Here is a 22,784-nt window from a genome sequence, read left to right as displayed (position 1 = left end):
CACCAGCACAGGGCAAGAGGTTTAGGACAGCTTCCCAGGAGGAAAAGGCCAGACTGCTACCAAATCACTGCCCAGGCCCTCCTGCCCCCTCACCCCTGCTCTCCACAAGCCACATCCTGGATTTATCTGCTCAATAGCATTTCATTCTACAATGAATGCATGTTCTGTGTGCAGTGTTACAAAATTCTGTGAAGCAAGTATGAACTTCTCAGGTTTCCCAGTTGATTCTTGGAAGCCCATTAAGGAGTCAAGCAAGGTGCCTGTGGGGACTTGCAAATGAAAGAACCAAGTATTCTTTACTTAAATTGCCCAGATCAGCACCACGACTAATATTTGCTGGGGAATCAAGTGATCTTGGTCGCTCATTGGCACCAAAGATTTTATTTTTCTCTGTAAAAATGTCACAAGCTAATTCTTGGTGGAGAAGGAATTGGTCTCAGGGCAGTTTGCAGTGTTACCATTTTCAAAAGACTTATCAGTATTGCTATCTAAGGATCTTCCATGGGCTGCATGATCCAGAGGTAGACACAACAAATTCTCCACTGTAAATGTCAGCACTCGCACCTGGTGAGCTCTGGTTTCCCATTAACACACAGATGGAGGATCAGACCAGAGATCAAATGTCAGAGTGACCCATGGCAGGAAATTTATTCAGTTTAGATGGAAGTGAAAAAAAATACTGAAACTTTTTTTTTTTTCTAATTATATCTCTAGTTTTATACAACATGACATAAATTTAAGGTCAAGAGAATACATGGAGGTTTTGAAAGGAGTTCTGATTTAAATCCCCCAAGAAAGACCGAGGGTGGTGATTAATAAATTGTGGCTACCTTGATGCACCCAGAGGAAACTGCTGGACAAATTCACCTAGAAGAGCCTGACGAGTTTGAGATGACTCAGCTGTCAGAGGCACTGTGAAGCTGAATTCACTGCTCCCACCTGTAGTGGCCTCTATCACCACCAGCTGCAGAGCTCAGCCAGCATCTGCCCACCTTTTACTGCAGATAAAGTGCAGATGTGACTCCCTCTCAAAGCATGCTAGACAGGGATTGGCATCCCTACTAGCTAGAGTTGGTGTCAGGGCTGCAATTGGAGCTGAACGTGATTTGGCACTGGCTTAGCAACGAAATAAGGGCATCCTTCTACAGCTGTGCAGCAGAACCCCCTGTTCCTGCAGTTTCACACCAGCATATTGTGCTGAGTGCCTTTTCCATATTCAAGCAAATGAGCACTGAAACATTTATAAAACACTTGGTAAGTTCACATTTCATTTTTGCTAACTATTCATTTGGCATCCCATCCATATCGTCTTGTCTGACAGCACTGGCCACCCCTCTGAAACAGGTTTTGAACTTGAGGTGTGTCTCAGCCCTCCCTCTCTGGTGGGTCTTTCTCATCTCTAGTTTTCCAAATGACTTCCCGAAGCAGGAAAATGGGGAGGGATGCAACAACTTTCAAAGTCACCTTCAGGAGCAAAGAATACAGGGCCCAGAATAAACACACATTTAATTTCTTTGCAGCATTGGGAGGGCTCAGAGAATACAGAAGGCAGGATCTAGAAGAAGAGCTACAGCCCTATAATAACACCAGCTGTGGAAACACATTTACAGTTGCTCAGGCTGTGTATGTGAAACCTTGCATGAACAACATATTTGCTATACAGTGTTAACACAGCAAGTGTCAAACACCAATGCATGCCCAGAAGCAGTGGCAAACAGAGCTGGGAATCCAAAAACCATACCATGGACTGCAAGGGAAAAAACAAAACAAAATAATAAAAAAAAAAAACTAAACCAAAACAAAAAAAAAAAAAAAAACCCCCAAAAAAAAAAAAAAAAAAAAAAACCAAACCACAAAACAAAACAAAAAAAAAAAAAAAAAAAAAAAAAAAAACAAAAAAAAAAAAAGGGCAGCTCAAGCTCTTGGCCTTGTTCTTCATGCTTCTTTGGTTCTGTATTTGGAATACAAGCAATACAGAACTCGCATTATAGCCTTCGTATCTCCGTTCACAATATCTGTGGATACACAAAACAGAGACAACAAAACCAGATGGGAAGTATTAGCAATCCCTGGAACAGGATGAGACTGCTCCTGCCAAAGACAGTCTCCCACATTTCCCCAATTATAATGTGAACTTGGACAATTGAATTGCAACAGGAAGCAAAATAGGAACTACAGAGGTAGAAACCAATAATTTATTAAATTAATATGAAGAAAAGGGACTTCTGCTGCTGGAAGACAAATAAGGGCAAATAATGCAGAGCAAGAAATTAATTAGCAAAGAGCAGAGTAGATAATTTAATAGGGCTTTATATCTTGAGGGTTTTATGATTATTCTGTGTTAGGAATCATTATTTTTTTGTTGTACACTTTTTTTGTTGACACTTTAATTTTGTTGTAGTGTTTCCATCATGTTTTGCTGCCATTTGATGCATTGTTTTTTATTGGTTTTGTTTTGTTTCTGTTGTATGGAATATTTTTTTTTTCATTTAGTTTTCAGCTTCTTTCTTCTTGGCTATATAAACTGCTCTTTTATTTAAAAATCTCAGTGGAAGAGGGTAATGGATTCAGAGGGGTTTCTGTTCTTCTTATGGTATTGTAAATCACTGGGAAAAAGACCAACAAAGAAATACTAGTAAGATTAGATCCTTTTAGAATCTAAATAGTGTAGCTCTAGCAATGACTGCTAAATAGTATTATATTCACTCACTAGCTGAGGATTTCCACAGTGAAGGTAAAGGACTTGAGGATGCTGGCACTAGTATTTCTTATACTGATCAGCTCTGTGTTTGAGGCAGTGCAGAAAAGCCATAGGGGAGGAAGGAAAGCCAAAGGGGAGGAAGGAAAAGATCTATTTCTTTTCACACTAAAGATGGATCTCAGCATGGAGACCTGAGCCCATACCCATTACTCTAGTAATGTTAATATAAGTAAAAGCTCTTTAGCTTTCCAGGCTCCTTGCTCTGTGCAGCACTGCAAAAAGCCTTCAGTTTGTGGATGCCCAGCATGCAAACTGCTGACATCACCAAAGCAGTAGTGGGAAGAGAGAACAAAAGGAAAAACAAAGGAAGCCCGAAATCCTCTCTTTCCCTCTCCATGATACCATGTATTATGTACCCAACACATGCACCCACTCACAAATAACTAACAGGGAGCTAGAACTGGAATACTACTTGTTACTTTTAATAAAGATTTGACTTCCTTTTTCAGCAACAAGCTTGTAGAGGAATGCAGGGATTATGTGCCCTGCAAGAAATCAGACTTCGCAACCACAGCACCACCCATTAATTAACCACATCCCTCCTCCCCTCAAGAGCTGTCACCAAATTTTTCTGTGGAGTATTTTAATTGGAAACTGGACTCATCCAAATGTAGTTTGTTTGCTTGTTTTTGTGGTGGAGAAAGAAAGAGGAGCATGCATGTACATTGATTCAGGGATGGAAGCATTCACTTGAATGAAGGAGATCAAGATTCAGCTCCCAAGTCTTAACCAAGCATAAAAGCCACTAAAAAAACTGTGACTTTCATATTCAGGAGACTGACCCACCACTCTTCTGAGTTTGAATAGAGTGATCAGTGTTTCTGATTTTACAGAGAAATTCTTCAAGGTATCTTCCCACAGAAACAAGTTTGCTTTTAATGCACTGAAAGCTTTTATAAGACAGGAAAATAGCTTTGCCTCCAGCTCAGCTGCTGTAATTTCCCTAGGAGCTGTCACTGGTTTAAATTTTAACAAATACTGAATTACTAAACAGTTTAAGTTTAGTGTAAAGTTACTAAACTTATAACAACCCAACTTTTTTTAGTATAGAAATAATGATTTTTTTTTTAAAAAAAAAAAGGTCTTTTGGAGCTGTAGGGCAGCCATATAAGGAAATGTGCCAGTGTCATTTCCAGAACCTGCTTCCTGCAATTACCTGAACATTTGCTAAGCTGGGATGTTAGCAGTTCTATTCCAGGTAAGTTTGCATGTCATGACTCACCTTCAGAGTTCACAGGAAAATTCAGAAGGCCTCCCTCTGCTAGCAACTCCAGTGCCAGGTTAACATTGTGGAGCTGTTGGAGAGAGATATTAATATAGCTGACAATATTTTCTAACCAACAAAAGGTTTTAAAAGTATTTCTCTAGTAGCTGAAGAACTGATTCATAAATATGTATTCGTATTCCTCTCCTTAGTTTTGATGAAGTGCTCTTCAGAATTTTTACCAATTATCATATAAAATTATATGTAAAAGCCATCTCCAGCAAAACATATCCCATGAGGTGGGCAGAAGAATCCATTTGTTTAAAAATAGACCTTGCATGTAAAAGACTTGTGTTAATGGGGAAAACAGGCTAGATCCCTAACTGGATCTAATGGATGCATGAAGTGTATTTCTGGGTATTTTTAAGCAATGCTCATATGCTTACCACATTTGGAACAAATGAAAAGGGAAAAGTTCTCTATATTTCCTTCAGAATTGCAAAGATCAGGTACAATTGTTAGCTACAAGTTTCTGCTGTACTTCTAAAATGTCTATTCACATTAATAGCAGTGATGATATCCTTAATAACACTCATCAGAAATTAAGCCCACGTCTATGAATGAAGGCTGAGGGGTTTTTCTCATTTTTCCTCACTGCTTTTTTCTCTCCCTTCCCACATAAAAGCAGCATCACACACATAAGCAGTAGTTATAAACGATTTTTTTAAAGTAATATCGCCTTCTAACAGCTTAAGGGTAATTGTATACTTGGCTGGTAATTACCAAATTCCCTTCCTCTAAAGGAGTAACAAGACCTGAATGAACTTCAGATTTTCTCTTCCTGCCTTCCCTGAGTTACTGGGCAATCTGGGCAATTTATCCTTTGGGAAGCTGCTGTTCCTTGTTATGTTGTGACAATAAGCACAGGAGTCCCCCATGCATAAGCCAGGCAAAACCCCTGTGCTCTGAAGTGAAGCAACAGATTTATGTTTCACCTGGTTCTCTGGTTTACAAGTAACTGAGGGTGCCTGTTTGGATTCAGGTTTGTTTCCTTCCTCTGATAGTCAGCAGACAGGAGAGCTTAAGACCATGCAGTTCTACACAATTTGCTGATTGGAATGAATAAATCAAACGTTTCCTTGGTGAACCAGCACAGGCAAAAAGGGCACATTTCCCTCTCTGTAATACATCAGAGATTTTCAAGGAATGGCAACATGTGCATTTCAAAAAGCATCTTTAGACAGAAATAACAGTAATTCCCCAAGAAAGGGAATCCTTGAAAATAAGGTGCTTTTTCCAGCTGTTCTTTCTGACTCAAAAGATTTGGACAGTTTTCTAGAATTTACAACTGGATAGCAGCCAGGACATCTGGGGTGTTTCAGCTCTGGGCCTGTTTTGGCAAAAGAACTAAATTCACACAGTTTTGACAAGCACACGAGCCCTCCATCGTCATCATAGTCTTCATCTCAGGACTGTACAGATATCACCCCTAGTTTCAGTCTGACCTATTTTGTGATGGTATTCTTTGTCTCAGAAAACACACACCTTTCTACACTCACGAGCACCCAGAGCTGCATTTCTGTACAGTTCCTTGTAAATGCCATTTTTAGCAATAAAGACCCAAAAAAAACCCTGCTGCAAACCTACCCACGTGCAGTGTTAGCTTCTTGCACCTCAAAATTGATCACCTCCTAAATTTCTGTCATGAAATTGTTTTGGTTAGAAGGAACTGTAAGGCGGATGCACCACACTGATCCCAACAGTGCATGTGGTTGTCACCATTCCAACAACAAATGAGATCTTTTAAATCCCAGCAGACGCTATGTCTTCATACTTTACTGCACCAATTAAGGTCTAAAATAACAGGGAGTTAGAAAGCACAGGGGAATTGAAAGACATGTTTTGTGTACAAATGACAGCTGGACTATGGCTGATCGATATTTTTAGTTGTCATCCCGCTTTTCATTTCGTAATGAGCATCAGAGGAGAAACAAATTGGAAATACCACTTTGGCAAACTGTTTGACAGCAAGTCCAGTCCTTAGGAGTAACTTTGCTAAAATGAAATTATTGTACTGAAGCAGTACCCAAGCCCATTCTATTCTTCTCTGATGCCAGTGATGGGCAGGGTAGGAACTAGGAAGTCTGAGCTTTGATTTGTACCAGAATTGTACCAGGGCTATCTCATTTCCAGAAAGACATCTGTGAGGCTAGAATAGGGCTGAACCAAAAGGAAAATAGTTATTTATGAATTTTTAAATAGGAAAATATTCAGTGACTTCTTCTGAATAAAGCTAATGGAAATGTTAAAAATTTCTGTCCAACTCAATGGGAACAGACCAAACAATTTTGAAAACTGAGTCGAAGAGAAAGGGAAGAAAAGCAACTCTAAGGAAATGCTTTGATTATGTCTAATTAGACGCTTCAAAATATATTTTCCCTGTTCTTGGATTTAATAAAACATAAAACATAAAATAACAAAAAAAATTTTCCTAATACTTTGAACAGTTACCCACTGACAGCAATAAAATTTTGACAACATTTGAACCTAGGTGTCAAACAATTGTGCTTTTAAACTTTCTGATTAAAAACTCCATGGGAATATTTATTTGTTAATATAGGACCTCTGAGAATTTTTGTTACAAATAAATATTGCCCAGGGGCATTAACTGTGCCAAGATTGGGGAAAAGATGAAAGCTTCATCTGTGCGGGGAAGCCGTACCAGAGGAGAGATTTTCTTCTCTGGCAGCTCTCAAGCAAAAAAGATCTGACACATTTCACTTCCAGAGATTTGAGCACAAAACAGGAAAAACAGCTACAGTTTCAAGATTTTCAGAGCTACTCAGAGACCCAAGTGAATAAAAGCCTACCCACACCAGAGACAATCTGAAAATACCTCAAATATCTTAAAATATATCAACATTCCAGACCTGTGGAGGAGGCAGCCCAGCACACACTTCCTTCTGGCTGGTGACAGCTTTTACTTTTAAAGCACAGATTAAATCTGCCTGGTAGAGGTGGAAAAAGGTGCCAAGCAGGTCTGGCTGAGTATGTTACAGCCCCCAGCCTTGGGGGAGGAAAGGATGTAAACTCTCAAGAGTTACCCAAACACAGAAGGGACCTTCAGAATGTTTTGGCCATGTCTTGATTGAGGCATATTTTTAGGGCAGCCTAAAGGAAGTCACAGAGAGCCATTTCTGCTATGCAAGACATGTCATCCTCTTCAAATCCTGTTTGCAGCACAGACTGGTAGAAGACAACGCACCCAATTTCCAGCACACAGAGCCCTGGATTTCACCAGAAGGCTGCAGAAGCATGGCCAATGCCAAACAAGTGCAAGTAACAGGTGTTTGCCTCCCATGAGAAGCTAATTTTGAAGAGGACACTGACCTATTCTGAGATGTTTTGACAGCACTGAGTGCCTGTGTTGGCACTGCCCCAAACCCCCCTCCTGCAAACACTGTGGGTGTGGGACTTCACACACAGCAGCAACAGTGCAAGCAAGAGGCAGAACACACAGTTTTATGGCTCAAGCTCTACATAATTACAGAACAACCTACCATTTCCATGGTGCTGGCCGGAGTCAGGAAGAAATTCCTTAAATTCAGAAAGTAGCCCTCTAGTTGTCCAATTAGGAGAAGTAAGACAACCCCATCTGAAAACTAGATAAGAATTGCCTGAAAATTATTGCTTTTAGTAAGCTATTCCAGTAAATGCCATTCTAGCAACAAAGGAATTTAGATGTTGCTCAGGCAAGCAGACAGTCTAATGACCCAGCTCCCTCAACCTCTTCCGCAGTGAACTTCGTATTTAGTTAGGTAAGGCTCCCAAATTCATATTTGTGAAAATGCAACCCTGTAAAGGGATAGCTGTTAAAACAAACAATTCCAAATAGGAAAACACTTCAGATGAGCACAAATGCATAACTATAAATAATAGAAAATTGTGCCTAGTTAGGTATGACAAAACACTTGAAAACCCTTTTTTCTTACAGTTGCCCACTGGAAAAATTCAGAAGAGCACCTGTTCACCAGAGCCCAGGATGCTCAGCCCAAATTCTTGTGCAATTTCATATTCTAAAGAAGCTCTACAGTCAAGGATGAGACTTTGAAATGTGATGAAAATAAGGCCTTCATACCATGAAGCAAATGCAACATCAACAATCACTAAATACAAAAATCAACTTGATTTCCATTTTAATTTCTGGAGACCTTTATTTCCATCCTGACAAAGAGAGCACCCTTAGGAGCTGGACAGACTCTGAGAATTACTCCCTGTAGCATTACAAAGGGCAGCATTCAATACAAAGGCAGTATTTTTGCATTAATTATTAGCTTCAGAAACTTCAGAGACCAAAGCTTGATATCTTAACCTAAACCTGGAAATCATTATGTTGCCAAATTTCAAATTTACTGTAATAAAAAGGAGAATTCCTAATGGTGAGAGGAAACACCCAGACAGCTGACAAAACATGGGTACCATGCAGCTTGGAGCACCCTACCTTAGTTTCTATGTCTTTCACATTTAATCCTAATTTTCCAACATGCTGGTCAACAAATTCCAAAAGTGCCTAAAGAAATAAAGGGAAGAAAGGGGGAAAGGAAAAAATAACTTTTCTAGACTTTTCTAGCATTTAAGCTCAGCCTAACAGATTTTGATGTCAACTAAAAAAGTAAATTACCTTTTTTACAGCATCCAGTTTATCTGGATCACAGCTAAATAATTCATCAAAGGCATCATCTTCTGTATCAAAACAACATTAATTGGTTTCATTTTTAATAACTGAGAGATCAGAGCTTTAATGCGGCTACAGAAGGAGAAAGGTATTTGCAACTTACAATCCAAGGAGGAAAAGAGTAGCAGGGAGGCAGAGAAAGATGCTGCTTTTATATTTATCAGAGGACAGGATGACAGGCTTCTCTTCAGCCTGACCACATCAGAGAAAACAATTTACTTCATTTAGCTCTGTAATTTTCATCTGCAGAGGTTCTCAGTTTGTGCTGCCACCAGTCTGAACACTGGCTAAGTTTCACAATACTGTGATTTATTTCTTTTCACTTGGGTGGTTTTTTTACCCTGAACTTCTGGGATAAAATGCAGGGAGCAGAAGAGCTGTATGTTTTACTGCTCTCCTCAAACAGAAATGTCAGTTACACCAAATTTGCAGAAAAATACCCATCCTCCTTCCTTCAAAAAACCACAAGCAAGATATGGAGACTCTACCCTTCCTCTGACAAGAGACCTCAAAAATGGCCAGTTCTGCCGCCCAGTTTAAAGTGGGTGAGGAGCTGGTGCCAGCAGAGCTGTGCCAGAGAACTAGAAGTAGTCTAAAACTTCCAAGGAAATGAGATCCATCCAAGTCCCACCCTCACCTCCCCTTTCTGCCCAGGTGCAGCAAAAGCAGGATCCATCTCCTCACCCAGCCGCAACCTAGCTCTGGTTCAAGCATGAGCGAAATATTTGAAACTCTCCGAGCAAGGAGAGGCGCTCTGGCAGCTCAGTTAAATGGAGAACCAGTTTCTCCAGCACAGGAAAGCAGAGGCAGCTTTGCTTAAGGGAAATTCCTCCCAAAAGACAGTGACAGAGCAGCCTCCTTGGTGAAAGGGATTCCTTCAGTTTCTCTGTTCTGCGGGTTGCTGCAGGAGCAATGCCAGGGAATAGGTGAATCCATCAAACAAATCAGAGAGAGCCCTCTTCTGGAGCCACGCTTTGGGATTTCTCTCTTTGCTAAGAAAGCCGTGTCAAAAATAGAGAGAGAGCATCTTGAAGAGTGAATTGCAGATTTCTCTTCCCAGCAGAATCAGCCCACAAGAAACACCTAATTATGGGTTGGGGTTTTTTCTTCCTTTTTTTTTTTTTCTAGTTTTATTTTCTTTTTTTTTTTCTTTTTTTTTTTTTTTTTGCTTAGGGCAGGGGGTGAGAGTTGGAGTTTTTTTCACAATTTCAGCCCACACTGTAGAAAACTCAGTGGAATAAGTGATAAATGGATATTAAATTATATCGGTTGCACCTCTGCAAAGGATGAAAATGCCAAAATAAAGGACACAGAAGAGAATTCAAACGGTTGCCTTGGTTCTCTAGGGGTGCAGTGTGATCCTTTGCATCAGGGAAGAGCAGCTCACACTGAACCTGGAGCAGCGCCCAGAGCTTCTGCAGGCTTTGCCCACGGGGACATTTTTCACCTCAAGTGTTTCCCAGCCCTCAAAATCCCTAAGGGTAAAATCTCTGGGGATGTTTGACTGAGCTGCCATCCACGACCCAGTACCAGTGGATTTCAAAATCTCATTTGCAAACTGTGGGAAGGAAAGTACAAAACCCAGTAGCAATGAGAAACACAGTTCTGAAGCCTTTATAAATAGTTCCAACAGTGAACATGGTCCATGCACAAATCCAAGCTGGCATTTTGCCTCCAGCCAGGTTTCTTTTTTGGGTCATCAACCCACTTTTGTGCCCTGTCTCCCCTCCCATCTGTTGCCTGTAGCCTACAGGCAAAGTGACCACCCATTTTCCAAGCTGTATTCTGTTGGTAAGAACAGGCAGTAACAGAAGACATTTGGAGAAAAACACGAGGAAAAAAATCCATGAATCTCTATTAACTTTAGTGGGAGCATACTGATTTTATCATGGGGTAAAAATGGATCAGGACATGGTGTCCAAAAACACATAACAAAACACTGAACTTGGCAATGCCAGCACTTACTTGACTGAGCTTCTATATTCTCTCTGGAAGTGCAATAAAAAGCAAGAATTAGAAAAATGATTCAGCAGATCTGATCTTGTTCATAAGCTTTGCTTATCTGCTCTCCTGTAAAGCAGGAGATAGAGTTTAAAGAGGCATTAACTTTATTCCAGAGTGACTTTCCAATAGATATTTTTAAGTAGATTGTATATCTGTGTAGGGTCTTGGAAATATATGAGATTTTAACTGGCCCACACACTAATGAACACTTATTTTACAAGCACAGTGCTCAATATCCTCTTCCAAAAAGCTGCTCATGATATTAGGGCTTGAAGATGTTTTGGCATATAAAAAATGACAGTAGGAAAATCTGTTTACAGTTCTTAGAATGATGCGCATGTTTTTTTTGGTATGTAAATGCTATCCTACTAAACTCCTTTAATAATGGCAGTACCTCGCACACTCAGCGAGCTAAAAATTTTCTTTCACAGTAACATAATAAAATAATTGCCTTCTTTCTCTTTATTTATAAAAAAACCAGCAAATTTAAAGTGGATTTATACCTTTGTAGCTTTAGAAAATTTCCAGTTTAGTGTGGCACAGGTAAATTTACAGGACTGAAAATTTATTACTATATTTGCTATGACATTCCATGGCAATAACAAATGCTAAGTTTAAGGAACAATCATACATATTGTTTTATATATATAGAATAAATAAAGGGATTGCACCATAATGCCAAACAGGAAGAGGGGAATAAAACAAAAGAGAAGAAATCAGAGAAACAGCTCACATGCATTTACCTGCCTGGGCTTACACCTTTGTCATCATCATGATCCCAGCTACTTTTTGCAAGGGGGAACATACCCACAATGTTTCTTTTCTGACTGACAGTGTAAAAAACAGCTATGTCCCCTCTTACTTGTTTTCTGTGATATATTCCACCGCATTTGATGTCTTTAATCCTCCAGAGATGGACTGTTGAAAGGACAGTAAACAGTGTTGGGTTTGTCACACAAAAATATTCCATAAACAAGCTTTCATGACCTGTTTGCTGCCTTAAATGATTATCAGAGGGCACTTAGTCAATAACTCCAGTACAATTAGCACAGATACTTTGAGAGATTTCTGCTTCCTTCTGCTCTCTTCAGTCTCAAACAGGAAATCTCTTACTTCCTCATCAGAGGAAGTCCTTGGTGTTTGCTGCTCTTCCCTTTCATGCAGTGAAAAACATTGTGGTTACATACACTGGTGGTGTAATTTTTGCAATTATAAATATTTAAATATATTATTGTAAATAAATATAAAATAAATATATATTATAGAATATAATAATAAAATAAGTAAAATAAATAAATCGTCTCCTATAGTCTCAGAACAGACTTTAAGAAACAAAATAGAGGAAGAAGACATGTAGATATCTGCTTGTAGAGAAAAATACCAAAATATTACCCTAACAGAAAGGGAGTAAAAACTCCCATCACCTAAAGAAAGAAATATTCAGCATCAAAAATACTTAATGATTTATGAATACAATCTTCTATTTTAAAATATTTAGAGACAGTAACAGTAGAATTTCTTCATTTTCTTCTTTACAGAGATCAACATCTGCTTTCAGTTTTGACCATTCCCTTGTTTGGCTGAGGAAGAAAAACAGCATAGTGCTTTTCCCCTTTTAAAGACAGAGTATCCAAACTGAATACTCAATCTAATCCAACAAACTCAGAAATTGAAAGGTGTAATTCACAGAAAATATGAGTATCTCTTTCACAGCTGCACACACATTTCTTCTAATTCTAAGCAGGTTAGCCTTGTGAAAGGACTCTAGGATCTACTTTAACAAACACTGAAACTACAAATACCTCGATGGTGATTGTCTCCACTTGAACATTTGGAGGCAGAGCCAGGGTGGGTTCAAAGTGCTTTGCTATTGCAACAAGAAGATGCAGTGTGCTCAGTAAGTCCTTTGCCAAGATAGCTATAAAGGAAGAAAACAATGCTTAGTGTGCAAAACATGTGAACTTCCCTCCAACATCATGAATTCTCCCTGTGCAGGGAACCTCAAAGTCATGGAGGACCATAACACCGGTGGGACACCAGATTGCAGTTTGTATAATATCAAAATTTAGCAATAGCACAGCTTAAAAGTGAGATATACAGGGATGCTGAGGACTCTTAAGTGATTCACAAGCCACACACTTAGAGGAGGCAGACCCAGGCAGGTCAGATATTTCTGTCTCTCTTTTGATTCAACTAGTAATTGAAAACAGGTTGTTTAATTACTGTTCTGGCAGCATGTTGCCTCACAGAAGCCTTATAGCACAAGAAGCCTGTGATGGATAATTTTTCTTCAATTTCACTTCTGCACCTACATTCCACACTCCATTTCAGCTGACTTTCTTCCAATTGCAAACACTTGGCCACAACTTCCAGAATCACTGAGAGTTTCTTTCGCTGTTTTTTTTCTGTTAATGCAATCTTGTCAACATCCAGCTGGAGAGATCCTAAATTTTCTTTTACAGATGATCCATAGGAAGAAGAAGGATGTATTTTAACATTATTGTAGGGAAAAAGAAAATAATTAGAAACATAAAATGACAGTGGAGCACACAAACTCTTGTTTTTAAAATTCAGTATCATTTAAGAGCTTTGCAAAAGGGACAGGACTCAAGTCACTCCTTGTAGCATCATCCCCCAACCCTAACTCTTTCCATTTCTTCTACAGAAATCCAAGGAGTGAATCTTTTCTGTAGATAATATACAAAGTCGATATCAATTCATATATAGAAGTTCATTGCTCAGGCAAGTAAACTACGAAAAATCAGCCAGTCCTGCTCATGCTGCTGCTCTCAGCCCTGGTGGAAAGGAGATTTAAAAGACAACCCCAAGGAGAGTAAAAGGGAAAGAAAAATATAGTAGGGACAGGAGAGATGGAGAAATAGGTAACAGGCTGCTCTAGGAGGCCACATCTTTATACAAGCACCACATAGTGCCAAAAGCCTCTTAGATTTTACAAGTTCCAGAACCAGAACAGTTCTTTGGACCTAGCCTTTAATTTTTTTAATTTTTTTTTTTTAATGCAGGAAAACATACATTGCCATGCTGATTCCATCCAATGTTTCTGGTAGCACCACAAGCCACCTTTGTGTCCCTGGTTTATGTTCCTTGTTTGTGATCCTCCTTCATTTCAGAAGTGCTGAATTTCACACTTCATAGTTAACCTTTTCATTATGTCAACTAGCAGGTATTAATAATTTCTTAGAAGTAAAATAACCATGTGAAACAATAGTGGGAATTTGTTCAGAATTGTGATTATCACAGCTGGCCCTCAGTGCAGTGAGAAGTGATGACAGGTCCCTGCTACTGTGATTCCTGAGGTTTATTCTCTGATTGGAAAGCTCCTCCATGAGATTTCTGCAAGAGCTAAACTCAAAGGACCAGCTCACCCAGGAGATGATGAAGTACCAGCCCATCATACAGATCTTCTTCTAGACTTTTAACTACTATGTGTTCCTCTTTCAGAGTTCTGTTGATCCACTCAGTCAAGAACTGCAGGGGAAAACAAAGCAATTATAATCCTGTTGTTCAGACAGCACAGCACTCGGTGCTATATTCTGTTTCACTTCTCTTCAGTCCCTTATCTCAGATCTTGGTTTGCTTTCAATCTCCACTTCCTTTGTGCTTTTTGGTAGTTTTCTAAAGGGTTCGTTTTTCCTAATTATCAAGTGAGACAGACATCTCGCTACTTATAGTCTGAGGAATTATGTTACACAGCTCAGGAAAGAGACACTCTTCCCACTTCCACCAGGGAAAAGGCTGCACAGTACACTTCCCATCCCCTGCCTTCATCCCACATCACAGAATTCACACAAATTCAACTGCCAGGCAGAAGTTTGTAGGAAAAGCATCTTGGCTCATTCTGTAGGTAGTTTCTTGTACTCATCCACACTATTAGCACTCCTTCCTCTCATCCCCTGGTTTTGTTTTCTTTTTCTTTCTGTAATATTGTACCACTCAATCCCCAAATACCTCCTTGGAACTTTCTTACATGGTAGTCCTCCCACTGGTCTTCCAATATCCTTCCTGCCTTTGCAAAGGGGAAGCTGCTCAGGAAGCCAAGGTCTGGCTACAAAAGGAAAGGAACCACATGTGCTTCTAGATGGAAGAACAAAGCAGTTCCTCAGTGCTTCTCCAAGCATGTGTTTTTTTCACTTGTGTTAAGGGAAAGGGAATATGACCTGGTGAAGCAGAACAGAAAAGCAGTAGCCCCAGCTGGCTGCCAACATGAGCATCCCTCTTGTAAGAGGGAAGGGTATTGCTTTTATTGCTGTGATTGTTATGAGTGAGTGTCTGGAGTGGATTATATCCTTCTCACATGCTGTAAACAGAGGAGAAAATTCGTACCAGATTCCTGTAAGCTCGCCAACATTAACAAAAATGTAAGAACGGTTTGAGAAATCTCTGAGAAGCTTGAAACTGCACAAGAAATAAAAAAGCCTGAACTGGGAAGCTGTCAAACTGTAAAAGGCATCCTCAGCTAAGAAATAACAAGAGCAGAAAGCTGTGCTCTTCAGCTGATGCTTGGTGACACTTTGGAGGTGTGAGGGGTAGAGCAGAACCCCGAACACAAGAGTCCAGCCAGAGGGAAGTCAGAAAAGCAGCAAGCACTGCCGAGCAGCCCTATGGCATCCCTCCTTTGCTCTCCCAGCCTGCAGCTCACACAGTTCTGCTCAGCTGTGGGGGCCCCAGTCAGCTGCAGAGCAGATCTTCCTGTCTACAAATGAGCAAACAAGGAAAGGAGAAAAGGAATACTTTGTGAAGTTTGCTGCTGGCTTCCAAATTTAACCATCTTCTATTTTGCATGCAGCTGGATATTTATAGCAACTACAGGGAGCCATTTTGTATTTCTCACTTCTCCAAAGCCACCTCAAAAGGAAAATGCAGTGAAAGTGTCTCTCCCCAGTGAGTTTCTTTGCTTCCCTTGTTCTTCCCTTGAAGATTCCTCCCTGTCCCTGTCTCCATCCCAAATGTTTCTGTAGAGAAGCCATCAAATCATTAGATTAGGAAGGCAATCAAGGGGCACTGATGGAAACCCAGAGGACTTTGTCTCCCTCAGGACACAATTTCCATCTCCTCATCACCCAAAGAAAAGACATTAGACAGTGATGAACATCATTTCAGGAATCTCTGACAGGAAATGGATTAAGCACTGAAGCTCACAGAAATTTTCATAACTGAGGAAAACTCTTCATTTTCGGCAATCTCAAAATAACAAATCCAGTCTTTCTGTAGACAACATAATTGCATTTTGCAGCACCACTTTTCAGACTTTCCCTTTGGTATAACAACATCATGAAAACCTGACACAAAATCAAAACTTGTTGATCAAATGTGCATGAATACCTAATATAGAAACACACCTACATATTTATAAATGCTACAAAATACAAACAACAGCACATATCTTAAGCTGCTTTTCATAATATTTATAACAATTTCAGCACCTCTGTAATGCAAGGAGTGCATAAGACACATGCCATTTTTCTTCCTGGAAGTTTTATTATGTGGACTGTGTCATTAGAGAAATTGAAACAGTGATTGAACTCACTGGGGAGACTTTCAAAATTAGATGGAAATAAAGTACTTGCCTGTGGAATAGGACTCATCTTTCACAGTTACCTCAAGAAGGTAATGCACCGTAGAAGGGCCTGAAAGCTTTCATCCTGAATTCCTGGTGACTTGCATACTCTTCATCCCATCCCCCTCTGCTCTCTGCTAACCTTGCCAGCTGAGCCAGCTGCTGGTGAAGGCTGCTGCAAATCAGTAGAGCACTCCTAAAAGTTACCATGGGATCAGTGCAGCAAACCTGCACCATATCTCTTTTTAGTCACAGCAAATGCTGACATTTCTGCTTGAGATCCCAAGATTCCCAAGAATCCCTGGATTCTTGTAGCTGCTACGTTACCCTCACAATGAAAGAGCGACTGGGTGCTTCTGGTGTGGCTCACCCACGCAGCCCAGGTTAGGAGAGGTGTCACATCAGAAGCCACTCAGGTTTGTATCTGCACTCCACACCCAGCAGTGCTCACTGCATTGGAAGCTGGATCCTGTATGGCCCCAGCCACCCTGATGCTGTCCTGGAACAAAAGTTTGGCATCCTTTGTGTGAAACTCAAATGCCAAAAGCAGAGTTCATTCCCATCTGTAGAGACTGGGGACTGAGGTCAGAGGGCTGGGCAATTTACAGAGCTGAAAGAGGTTAAAGAGCCAGGTTCTTTGTTTGCTTTAGCACAACTCGAGGTGAGGGTTAAACAGTGCAGTAAAAGAAGTGATACCAGTTTCAATTCTTCCAGTTTGGGGTTGTTGCTTGAGGTTGGTTTTATGAGTTTCCTCTTCTCGCCTGTGGCAGGAAGCAAACAAGATCCATCACAGTTATCAGATATGACTAAAGCAAGTGTAGCTAAATCTGCTATCACTTTGATATTCCCAGTATGGCTGATTGCCTGGTGTAGAAGCATTTATTTTTCACTTTAGCTAATTCCTTATGAGCAAAAAACTGGTATAGCGGCTACTAAACCTGCTGTTGGAAATTATGCTTCAGTGTACTTCAAATGAGTAAGATCTAGATGGACAATTCTAGAAAGAAGAAAACACACTTAGTCAGATATGTGGGAAACTTAAATTTCAGTTAAAGAACCAGCTGGACTTTGTTTTGCATCTTCATGATCTGCCCCCAAAGAGTCAGCAGCCAAATGACAAACACAAGGCTTACTCATTTCTGATACAGCCATGTGATCACTGTTGAAAAATATAGAATTCATTTGTATGGCACATTTTCTGTTTGGCCCTTCAGGTGATTCTTTGGCCTTTTTTCTGTCCTGGTTCATAAAGCACATACCTTTAGCAATGACATCTTCAGTTAGGAATCGATCAAGTGTAGAAGGCTGTGTAAATGCATTTAAAAAGTCTGGATCCATTGTCTTTAATCACTCCTGGTAAACTGGTAAAAAACATTGGGGGGAAGGGAACATGAGTAAAGAGACATAAAAATCCAAATCAGTGCTAAGAAAACAAACAAACTGAAGGGAGATTTTTTATCAGTTACTATTTCATCACTAGCTGCTTTTAAAAAAATCTGAAAATATACTTAAATGTGTGCAAAGAAAAAGAAGTTAAAAACAATTTTCATTTTTTTGTGTTAATCATCAAAACGTAGGAAAAAAAGACCTGAAGACCTAAACTAAAACTTGTTTTAATCACATCTAGTTGTATTTTCCCTGTATTAGATAAGTAAAATACTATTTCAACTGAAGTGAAAAACAAGCTTCCCTAGGTATTCATGGACATGAAATACCATGAATGCTCGAAAATATAAAAATTATCAGTACTTAAGGACTATTAAATCAAGAACTCAGTAGTTATATTACTGAACAAGTTACTAAATATAAGCAGCATCCTTTATTGGACCAGCTGGTACAGATGTGGGGAAACAAGGACAGCTATTGGCATCTGAATAGTCTCTTTTACAAATTCTAGTATAGAGTCATAGAATCAGTTAAATTGGAAAAAAGCCTCTGAGAACATTGAGTCCCAACTGTTCACCCACCACTAAATCGTGTTCCCAAGTGCCACATCTGCATTTCTTTTGTATCTTTCCAGGGATGGTGACTCCAGCATTTCCCTGGGCAGCCCCTTCCAATGCCTGAGAACCCTTTCGGTGCAAAAATTTTCCCTCCTGTCCAACCTGAACTTCCCCTGGCACAGCTTGAGACAATTTCCTCTCATCCTGTCCCCTGTTCCCTGGGAGCAGAGCCTGATCCCCCCTAGCTGTCCCCTCCTGTCAGGGAGTTGTGCAGAGCCAGAAGGGCCCCCTGAGCCTCCTTTTCTCCAGGCTGAGCCCCCCCAGCTCCCTCAGCCCCTCCTGCTGCTCCAGCCCCTTCCCCAGCTCCGTTCCCTTCTCTGGACACGCTCCAGCCCCTCCATGTCCATGTCTTGTCCTGAGGTTCCCAGAAGCGCCCCAGGATCTGAGGTGTGGCCCCAGCAGTGCCAGCCCAGGGGACAGTCACTGCCCTGGCCCTGCTGCCACACCATGGCTGGCACAGCCCAGGTGCCATTGGCCTCCTGCCCCCCTGGGCACGCCTGGCTCCTGTCCAGCCGCTGTCCCCAGCACCCCCAGGGCCTTTCCCATCTTTCCAGCCCCTCTGCCCCAGCCTGGAGCTGCAGGGGGTTGGTGTGACCCAAGGCAGGACTGGGTCCTTGGCCTTGTGGAATCTCAGAGCACTGGCCTGGGCCCATGGATCCAGCCTGTCCAGATCCCTCTGCAGAGCCTTCCTGCCCTCCAGCAGATCCACACTCCACCCAGCTGGGTGCTGTCCATGAACTGACTGGGTGTGCCCTTGATCCCCTTGTCCAGATCATCAATAAAGACATTAAACTGGCCCCAGAGCTGAGCCCTGGGGACTCCTTGGGACTGGTCACCATCTGGATTTGACTCCATTTCCCACTGCTTTCTGGGCCCAGCCTTCCAGACATGCAAGAAGCAAAATGATTCTTCATAAACTAAATGCACACTGATTTAAGTGCCAGAAATCAGAATTACAAACTGCAACTGTACTGTGGCCTGCAGAGGTGAAAGAAATTACAGGAGGATGAGGGCTCTGGACACTTAGAGCAGACTGTAGTTCTAGCATGAGTAAGAGAACTCATCCTTCCCAACAGTCCAAAAATCTTTGGAGGTCAGAGCAGAGCAGTTGTCATGACCAGTCTTTTACTGCTGGGCCACTGTAGGAGAGGGAGAGGGGATGCTGACTGGTTTTGTGCTTTTTTTAACAGAAAATGAGATGCTCCAGAGGTTCCTGCAGGAGAGTTCTTCACTCCCTACCCACGGTGCCCACATTGAGAGCCCTGTTTTCTAACTCTTCCTGTGAAATGAGTGGAAATGGGACTTTTAAAAAACAACCCAGAGCATTTAAATGAGTAGCTAATCCTAGTTTTAGGAAAAGAAACTTCCTAAAGTGCACTTCAGGCACCTGGCTGGTGCTGCAGGTGCCTGAAGTGAGGTGCTTCCACCACTCAGAGCAAGGCACCTGCTGAAAATGCTGTGGCACAGAACATCTCCAAAGTGGCCTTCCTCTGCTCGATAGCTTTATTCACCAAAGAGCACAGTGCTGCTCTGAAGGCTTTCACATATTTCTTACAAGGGTCAGTCAGTATGTTATGAACATGTGTTTTAACAAAGATTTGCCAAAGCTGACAGAATATGAGTAGAAAATAGTAATTGGATGCTTTTGCACATCAATCTGGTAAAACAAATTGGTACAAAATTGCCAGCAAGGCACTAGGAGAAAGGGTCACAAGAGAATTCATTTCATTATGGTGGTGGCAAAATTGAATGCCATCTGTAAAAAGGTGCTTGATTAAAAAAGATAGGAGAAATTGAGTGATGTAGTGCCTGAGGAACAACTGAGTTGTGTGAGATAAGACTGCCCAGATGAAATTAACTGAGAGAAGTTAATTAACAGAGAGCAACCCAAAGGACAACTTATTTTTAAATTAGGTTTCTGACAGCTGTGATGCCTTGGGGAGGTCCAGCTTATAACAGAAATGGCCTGTGTAAGCCACAACTTATTCTCACTCAGCTTTGCAATATTCCATTTGTGTATCTTTTACTTCCTTCAGCTATCAAAGTGGTGTGTTGCCTGCCACACCCCCCGGGCTCTTTTTGGCCAAGGAACCTGAACATCAGAAGCCACTCTAAAATTTGGAAACCTGCAAGGAAAGGCCTGAAATTCAGAATTTGCAATAAGGTGGCATAATACCCTCTAGGGCCTCAGTCCTGTGTGTCAATCAGTGTTAAAACTGCTACCCTGGGTAAGATTAACTTGCCTGGTTTCCCCCTTTCAGTACCTTAGGGAAAAAAAACAGAACCCCAAAATATGCAAGCAGTGCAAGGATATAGAGACACTTCTCCAAAACACTTTAACAGTCTGCAGTTCAGACTTCCTAAAGCAAAGCTGGGGGGCCTGGTCACTAGGAGGTGTCGGCACATTTGCTCCCCATGAACTCCCTGCTCACCCCTTGAACATGTGTCTGTCTCTCAGCCCTCAGCAGTGAGGAGGTGCAGTGTGGCCCTACACCACCTGAAGCCCTATCTCCTGTTTCTTGCTCTCCACCAGCTGTTCCTGCAGGCACCAGGCAAACACCAACTGATCCACATTTTTCACACCACTGTGTTAATGCTCCATGTCACTCCTGCCCTAGAAGCCCAAAGCCTCTGTGTCCATCTCTTTCCAAAACTGAGCAAAGACAGCCTACAGTTACCCTTCCCTGGAAAACCAGCTGCTCATCCTCAGGGGTCTTTTCTGAGCTTCCTCCAGCATGATCACAGCCTTTTGGAAGTGCTAGGAACCAGACCTGCCCAGATTTAGAAGGGTACACTGCAGCATGCACAGTGGTCTCTGCTCCTCTCCTCCTAAGTCCTGCTTGCTTTTTTCATCACTGCTGACCCTTTATTGGAAATTATCTATTAGATCTCCAAGATCTTATTCCTACATAGCAACACACCAATGAGAGCCCATCATTTATTGTATTTCAGCTCACATTGATCAGTATTGATTTCCCACAGGCATTTCAGAGCCTGCAGTTCTCCAGCATTTAATAGACCCATTGCTTATTACTCATAATTAGCATTCACAAGCAGCCCTTCATGTGGCTGTGCAGCATATTGGTGAGGCTTGGTCCCAGGCAACAGCCTTTCAGAGAATAACATACTGCAGGAACAACACAAAATGGAACATGCCAGGGTTGGGACACCTCCTTGGGTGAACTGTTTAATGAAAAACAGGAAAGGTCAGAAAAGTTGATTGTCACACACAAATTTCCGTTTTTGCTGCAACCAGCTCCTGCCTCCCACCAGCTAAATTTGCTGCTCAGAGCTGTGGCTGACATCCTGGTTTTCCAGCCCCCATCCTCCTGCACAGTATCAGTACTTGGAATACATTGTAAGAGACAACTGCTCGAATACTGACTGTGCAGGCATTTCATTACAGCATCTTTAAATAACATAGATGTTTAATTATGGACTATTCAAAGGAAATGGCATTCTCTGAAAGAAATGCTCATTCTCTGAGAATGCCCTGGATGTACAGGCTTTCCTTTAAACCCAAGGGGTGTTTGATTTCTTGTGTGCCACCTGCAGTGGCTGCCAAGAAGAGAACTGTTCTTAGGTCAGGAGTTAGGCTATTGCACAAACTTGCCATGTCACAATTTCTGATAACAAACTAATTCAAGTTGGGTCAGAGCTCACTTTTCCTCCATGAGCCTTCACAGGGTCTGGCTCCCAGACATCCCCAAAGCACCACACAAAGCACTAATGGGGGTCTCTGGCTTACAAATCAGCTGTAGAATATTCACAAGGCACTTTCCAATGCTACCAAACTCTTTCACTTGTTCCATTTCCTGTTTGAAAAGACAAAAGCTCCACTCTGCCTAGCTCAAACAAGTAGATCACACAAAGGAGGAGAAAAAAAACAAATTGGAATGTTAATATTTCAACCTTTGGGAAACCAGAATTAAAAAATAAATGAGGGGGGAAAAAGAATGCACATTGTGCACCCAGTTTAAAATTTATTTTCACTTCCCTGTGTAGTACCAGACTTCTCAGGAGCCATCTTTGCTCATAAGTATCAGAAGAGATGTTATCTTAGTAAGAACAATACACACAGACACAGAAAATCTCCCAGTTAAGAACATGAATTATGGGAAAAAGCACCAAAGGAGCCCCACTTTCCAGACTTACTATTCTCTCCTTCAGTAACTCTCCAGAAGCTCTTCCAAGACCTCGTCCCAGCAGTAAGGATGCAATTTCTGGGGGTGAGGGCTGAGCCCAGGCTTGGAGGTCTCCCATGCAGGGCAGCACAAAGCACACAAAGGGGAAGTTATGCCGCAGCGCTCTGCTCTTAAAAACGAAACCGTGGTCCCATCCGGAACTTAACTGTGTGTGCTGGTCCCTGCTGCAGAGACTGAAATAAACAGGAACACAAGTGCAGCAACATGCAGCCCTGCAACTCCTGAAGCACCAGAAAGTATTAAAAAGTTATGATTGTTCTTGGATGGCACTGCCCAGCATGACTGGGCCGATTT

The 22,784-nt window shown here is 41.4% G+C and overlaps 1 protein-coding gene across 1 annotated transcript; it reads right to left on the bottom strand.

Annotated features, from left to right (window-relative positions):
- Positions 1-1,302: 1,302 nt before the first annotated feature.
- PARVG (parvin gamma) lies at positions 1,303-22,558 on the bottom strand. The gene is made up of 13 exons (XM_058022852.1): positions 22,441-22,558; positions 17,542-17,643; positions 16,979-17,043; positions 14,091-14,193; positions 13,017-13,157; positions 12,507-12,622; positions 11,567-11,622; positions 10,666-10,688; positions 8,647-8,708; positions 8,467-8,535; positions 7,526-7,627; positions 3,984-4,056; positions 1,303-2,015 (listed from the first exon to the last, which is right to left on the bottom strand). Exons 2-13 carry the CDS (start codon positions 17,618-17,620, stop codon positions 1,936-1,938), a joined length of 969 nt encoding a protein of 322 aa, XP_057878835.1. The 5' UTR covers positions 17,621-17,643; positions 22,441-22,558; the 3' UTR covers positions 1,303-1,935.
- Positions 22,559-22,784: the final 226 nt, after the last annotated feature.

Source organism: Melospiza georgiana, chromosome 4, assembly GCF_028018845.1.
Source record: "Melospiza georgiana isolate bMelGeo1 chromosome 4, bMelGeo1.pri, whole genome shotgun sequence".
In the NCBI taxonomy this organism is placed as follows: domain Eukaryota; kingdom Metazoa; phylum Chordata; class Aves; order Passeriformes; family Passerellidae; genus Melospiza; species Melospiza georgiana.
Note: the sequence above shows the minus strand (reverse complement) of the source record. Positions and strands in the feature narration are given on the sequence as shown.

What these genes read in the sequence shown, in the direction of transcription:
- PARVG (XM_058022852.1), bottom strand. Translation starts at nt 17,620, where the DNA reads ATGGATCCAGACTTTTTAAATGCATTTACACAGCCTTCTACACTTGAT. An exon ending in AACTGGAAGAATTGAAACTG is followed by an intron (nt 14,194 to 16,978) that starts GTATCACTTCTT and finishes TTTCCCCTGCAG; the next exon opens with TTCTTGACTGAGTGGATCAA. An exon ending in GAATATATCACAGAAAACAA is followed by an intron (nt 10,689 to 11,566) that starts GTAAGAGGGGAC and finishes TTGCACTTCCAG; the next exon opens with AGAGAATATAGAAGCTCAGT.